This window comes from Grammomys surdaster, unplaced genomic scaffold (assembly GCF_004785775.1).
Source record: "Grammomys surdaster isolate TR1022 unplaced genomic scaffold, NIH_TR_1.0 121669, whole genome shotgun sequence".
In the NCBI taxonomy this organism is placed as follows: Eukaryota; Metazoa; Chordata; class Mammalia; order Rodentia; family Muridae; genus Grammomys; species Grammomys surdaster.
The window spans coordinates 1-6250 of NW_021617407.1; the positions used below are offsets into that span (position 1 = coordinate 1).

The 6250-nt window shown below is 51.7% G+C and overlaps 1 protein-coding gene across 1 annotated transcript in view; it reads right to left on the reverse strand.

Moving 5' to 3' along the window:
• Window positions 1–1143: 1143 nt before the first annotated feature.
• Window positions 1144–6250, reverse strand: part of LOC114636061 (villin-like protein) — a gene marked incomplete at its 3' end in the record, with an annotated part of 7140 nt that continues 2033 nt past the window's right edge. Inside the window, exons 2-5 of the mRNA XM_028784363.1 lie at window positions 3231–3302; window positions 3006–3122; window positions 2570–2775; window positions 1144–1252 (exon numbers count right to left, since the gene is read on the reverse strand). Coding sequence (XP_028640196.1) covers window positions 1144–1252; window positions 2570–2775; window positions 3006–3122; window positions 3231–3296 — 498 coding nt within the window. The remainder of the gene's footprint in view (window positions 1253–2569; window positions 2776–3005; window positions 3123–3230; window positions 3303–6250) is intronic.

Sequence of the window (6250 nt, forward strand, 5' to 3'; positions counted from 1 at the left end):
GGCAGGGGGAGGGAGGGGCAAGACAGGGGGAGGGAGGAGCAAGGCAGGGGGAGGGAGGGGCAAGGCAGGGGGAGGGAGGGGCAAGGCAGAGGGAGGGAGGGGCAAGGCAGAGGGAGGGGAGGGGCAAGGCGAGGGAACGGAGGGACAAAGCAGGGGGAGGGAGGGGCAAGGCAGGGGGAGGGAGGGGCAAAGCAGGGGGAGGGAGGGGCAAGGCAGAGGGAGGGAGGGGCAAGGCAGAGGGAGGGAGGGGCAAGGCAAGGCATGTCACTTGTGTGCATGAGGCTGTGTGCAGCTGTGTGTTTGTATGTGTGCACATATGTGTGTGTGTCTGTGTTTGTAACCACATATGACCTTCCATGTGGTTATCCAGAAGTGGGGCATGGGTAATTGTTTATTTCTGTATGAACACCCACATCTACGTGTATGGGACACACCACGTCTTAATAAGAGTATATGCTTGTGGTGACAGTATGTAAGTACCTGTGCGGAGACAGTGCCAATGAGCATAAGGACAGTCATTCAAACAAACACATCTGGAGGACACCCTAAATAATCTCAATGGCAAAAGAGGAAAAACCAAAACAGTCTAAATGTCCATCTCCACATGAACCATGGGGTGATGGTACAAAGTCTGGCCAGGGCTTAAGCAGAGCTGCCTTAAGCCTTGTTGACTGTAAATGTACAGGGTCACCAGCCACACTGTAGATGACTCTTCACTGCCTCAAACTCTGCCTGGCAGCAGAGTGTCCTGTGCCTTGGTTAACTTCCTGGTGTGTGCAAGTAGAGAGTCCTCTGTGTTAATTTATGAAAGTGCACTCTGAGGGGGCCAGGGTGGCCAGGATGGGTGCCTGTGTGTGAGGAGGGATGGTGTGTGGCCAAGAGTGAGGCTCTGCACACCCCCAGCCTGCTGCTTACAAGGACCCAGCACATCTGTCTCAGGCCCAAGTTCTTAAAGCACCCATGAGACATAGGCACTAGGAAAGAGACAGCAGGGGCTGCCTTATGTCTCCTTTGTGAGCCAGGCCATCTGGGGAGCTGTAGCTCCTCACTGCCCACACTTCCTGCCAACTCCCACCCTCTCTACTTCAGGATACTTAGCCTGAGGGAGTCTGGAGGTCAGACCATGTCCCTGGTCGCCCTCACCTCAGTGGCAGACACATGCTTCTTTCCCCTGATGTGAAGCAGTCGCTGGACGTTGTACATGTTGGTCTCCGAAAGCTTGAGAACAGAAGCTCTGCCTCCCTTCTTGTAGCTGAGGAAGGGACAGGGACAGAGAAAGCTCATGTCCTGCAGGGACGAGTGTGGGAGTGAGCACGTGCATGGGTGTATGTGTGGGGATCACACAGGTCTGTGTAGGACATGTGAGCGTATGTATGCGTGAGTACATAGGTACAGGAGCCACAAGCGTGTGTTGCTAATTAGCATGTAGGGCTGTGTAGACTGTGGCATGTTGAGGGATTTCAGATGTGCTTTTCCAGGTGAGTCTAAATCTGAGTACATGGAAAGGCATGTCTGTGTGGTGGATAGGAATATTCAGGTTTGCATGCCCATCTATAGGTCTACATGTATGGAGAGGTAGGTATGTGGTTTCGCACATATGGGGTGCCATGTGTTTTTGCGTATACGCACAGACTTGTCTGAACTATATGTAAATATTGGACTCAGCGATACGAAACAAAAATGATTTGCTCTTGGCAATCAGGTTAACTCATGTCAATCTCAAAATAGGAGCTAAAAAAAAAAAATACTTAGAAGACACTTCTACCAGCCTGACAAGCAAAGCGAGCTCTGGATAACCTGGTGGCTACTCCTGTGTACAAACCGAGACCCAGGACAACGGTTGCCCTTACAGACATTCACAGGAGTACTACTGATCGCAGCCCCAAAGTGGAAGCAGTGCACCTGTCCACTAGGTGTTGAGCTGAGAAAACACGGTAGATTCATAGACTGGAATATCATTCCACAGGGAAATGAAGCCAGGTAATCATGTGTGCCATAGCATGGATAAGCAGGATCAGTGAGGGTCGAAGCTCATGGTTGAGGGGTTGCCTGCCATGTGGGCGAGGCTCTGGGTTCCATCCTTCTAACAGGAGGAGGAGCAAGAGGAGGAGGGGGAGGAGGGGGAAGAAGAGGAGGAGGGAAGGAGGAGGAGGAGGAGAAGAAGAGGAGGAGGAAGAGATTAAGATGAAATGAAAACATGTCAGTCACAAAAGTTCACTTTCCAGAATGGGCAAATGTACAGACAAAGAACAGACCAGTCGCTGCCTCTGGCAGGAAAGGAGGGTACAGGAAGGTCCTGGAAAGAGGCTGCCCAAAAGCATGGGGCTTTTCAGGGTGATGAAAGGTTTTAAAGCTGACTGTGGTACTGGTTGCATGTATCTTAAACCAATGAATCGTGTGCTTGAGATGGGTGGAAGGTATGTGAGCGTACCTATCTTAAAGTGCACATAGGTGTGTGCCCATGTACACAGGCACACCATTCGGCCAGTGACAAGCCATTTTCCTAGGGTGGCTGGTGGTGCCCCTCACCGCAGGATCTGACACTGCCCTCAGCTCTCTCAGCACTCACATGACTCCAGGGTGGAAATAGCTGTGGAAGCAGTCGGACTCGTGGCCCTGTGACTCTCGGTGCAGCACAGTCTGGTCTCCTAGATCCTCCTGCAGACGTTGCACAAAAGAGACCGCAGCCTCCCGGGCCTCTGTGCCGGCCTCCTTTCCAATCCAGTAGTGCAGGTCACTGGATCCTCCCTGGGTAGCCTTTGGACTCTGAGGGACCTAGGGCCCAGGCATTTGTAGATGTGGAGGGAGGAGGGGCCCAGTGGGAAGGTGCTTGGATGGAGGCTATGAGGGGAACTGGGGACTGGAAGGCCTCACGGCAGCAGTCCCTTGTGGGTGGCACATGATGTGGAGGCTTTGATCTCCTCGGGAGAGAGTTTATTTCTAGGCCTGGGTTTCTTCAGCTCTGAGCCATATTGCCCCTAAGAAAGACTCCCCGGGTGACTCACATGAAGGACGACATAGCAGCATTCCTCGAAGAAATTCCCATGAGCTCGTTCAGGCAGTGGCAGCATCTTTAGGTTCTGAGAGGAGAGGTTGCCAAGTAACAAGCTGGAGGGCTCTACCTGTGACTTCCAGAGATAGGGTAAAGGAGGGAGCTCTGGATGGGAGATGGGAGAGGCTGGTGACACTTTTCCATGTCACAGGCTGTACTATCTGGTCTTGCCCCTCACCTCAGTAATCCATATTTGCAGGGCTCTGTGGCTGTTGATGGCTGGGAGTTCCTGGTTGATGTCCATCCTGGGCTAGGCAGGAGTAATGGAGATACAGAGAACTAGAGTTCAGAGTTCACAGGTTGGAGGTCAAGCTCTGGCCACCTGTGCTACAGGCTCCAAGTGAGAATTCTCCCGACACCTAAAGCTCTCCAAAGTACCTTCGTTATAGAATGTAATTTTCATTAAACATGCAACTCCAGCAAACCAGGACAGGCACGATGGATGGGCATGCAGAGACTGAGTTTGTCTGTGGGGAAACTCTTAGAACAGGCTGAGTTCTCTGGTCAGGAGCGGTTCTTTAGCTAGTAGTAACATTTTGGACAGAGTTAGAAATTGGCCACAGAGGGCTGGAGGTATAGTTCAGTTGGTAGAACGCGTGTCTAGCATGCATAAAGCCCTGGCTTTGACCCCTAGCACCACATAGAACTTGACATGCTGGTGCATGGCTTTAATCCCGGCACCCAGGAGGTGGAGGCGGGGAGATGAGAGGTTCAAGGTCATTCTCGGCTAATAGAGTGGAGTTGAAGGTTACAGGAGACCTTGTCTAAAGAATCAAAAAGAGAAAAGAAACACGCAGACTGATTCTAGACAGACTCAAGCCTGCAGACTCAGGGACAGTCACTGCAGATAGTGTTAAATTAGACTCTTATAAAAGGAACCAATCCAGTCAGCAGGGGCAGACCCTGCAAAAGGGGGCGAATTCTTGAAATGGGGCTCAATGTTGTACAAACAGACAGGCTCTGACCCCAAGAGAAGGGCAGGAACTACACAAAGGTCTGACAGAGTTGGAAACAGAGTGTATAACTAGACATAGAGTCTGCACCTTACGGCAGGCTACGGAGGTGGGGGCTTTACAAACCAGCATGCTGTCTGTCCGTAGGCTGATGAAGCAGGGAACGACTCAAGCGCTCCAGAGAGAGGTGAGTTCTCCAAACAGGAACCCTCCATGTATACAAGGATAGCTTCCACATATACAAAGATAGCTGCCAAGAGACCCAGGCACTACCCAAGGAAGTTCAGACAGGCTTAGCAAGTCGGCAAAGACTAGAAGCTGAGAAAGAGGTTCTGCAAACAGGTGTAGGTTCTGTGGGTACCTAGGAGCTCTGCATGGGAAAGGTCATGCTAATGTGGCTAAGAAAGGGCTCTGTAAACGGGGCAGAATCTGAGGCTGCGGACCCGCACATCAATACACAAGGCTCTGCAGGAGGGAGCCACCACAGAGAGGCCCCCTAGACAGACAGAGGCAGGCGATTAAAGCTTGGGAAAGTTCTGCAGATATGCTGGAGCTTCCTATGTAGGATGTCTCCAGCAAACAGACTAAATGCCCCAGACAAGGAGGCGGGAACAGGTAGGAAAAAGCATAGCAGGCTTTGCAAAGAGATTTGGGAATCTGTAAAGAACCAAGTCCCGTAGTCGGGATCAGGGAGTTTGCAGAAGCGCAGAGGCTGTGTAAGCCTGCAGAGGCTCTGAGGACCGGGTCTGTCAACAGCGTTGTGTTTTCCAGAGAGGCCAGTGCTGTGTGCAAGCACATTGCCTCCAGACACACGCAGGAATATGAAGCAGGGTTAGGTTCTGTGAGAAACCTGGTTTCTGCAAATAAGGGCAGGCCATAACGGTCAGTCTGGAGATGGTGGAGGTTTTGTCAGTAGGGATGGGCCCTGTCCACAGGTCCACAGGCAAACAGGTGTGTACAGACAGGCTGAGAGCCCGCAAACAGGGATGAGGTCTACAGGGACACGTGGATGTTCCCAGACAAACACAACCCCCTTCCGGTGAGAAGCTCTCCAGTGGGACAAACGGAAAGATTTTCTACCCAGGTAAAGTCACATAGGCTGTGAAAAGAGGGAAAGCCCCTTACACAGACTGGGGGGTCCCATGTGAGAATCAGGCTCTACAGAACATATGTATACAGAGCATGGTTCTAAAGGAGAGGTGGCTCGGCCATCAGGTCCTAACCATCCTGCAATGAGTGAAGGTATTCCAGGGAGGTGCTTTGTGTCCCACCGTGTGATGGACATCCCCTCCCAATTGGACCGTCCTCAGGAATTTCATTCTGGAGGGAGGGAAAGGCTGAAGCCCTGCATAGGCTTAAGGAAGAGTCTGTCTCCCAAAGAGAGTTTTCACACAGCTCTGACAACGTGAGGCCGCCTTGCAGCACAGACTGGAGCCAACAGGACAAAGCACACTGGGGTGGGGGTGGGGTTTAGGTGATGGGCAGGACCAGTTTTGAGAAGGGCTGCTCAGTTATGCAAACCTGAGTCCTCCATTTAACCCTCAATCGCACAGCAGGACTTGGGGTGGGGCTTACCTCTATTTGCACCTCTATTTGTTTTTTTTTTTTCTCCGTGTGGCTACATGGGTCACTTTTCCTTTTTCTGCTTTTCATTATTGTGAGCTTGGGTGTCTATGGTTAGTGTGGTGAGCTTTGGTGTCTATGGTTATTCTGGTGAGCATGGTTGGCTAAGTGCAGTTTGCAGCCCTGCCAGCAATTAGGATCTAGGATCTGACCCTCAAAGTTCTGATAACAGTAACATGGAAATTTTCCCCAGACAGGGACAGGCACCATAAGCAGACAAAGCTTTGCAGAGGCCTGGACAGAGGTGCAGGTCAGCTCTGTCGCCGGGACAGGCTGTGCTAGCATGTCAGCATCTGGAATAAAAGCAGCTCCCACACACGGGGAGCCAGGGGTGGGGGTGGGAGGGGGACTGTTGAGAGAGATCTAGACTGAAAACAAATACTGGCTTTACAGGCTCTACAAACAAGACAAAAGCTCTGTCAACTCAGGACAGAGACTACACAGGACTGTGATGGATTCTACAGCAGGCGACAGACTCAGGTGACCCAAGAAGGTTGGGTCAATGAATCATAGGCCTTCCTGAGCCAGCTTTGAAAGATGGCTGAACTCTATACACACAGGCTCTGCAAACAGCACTGGAGCTCGCCTGAGTCCATGCTCTGCAATTCTGAGTGTGTGTGTG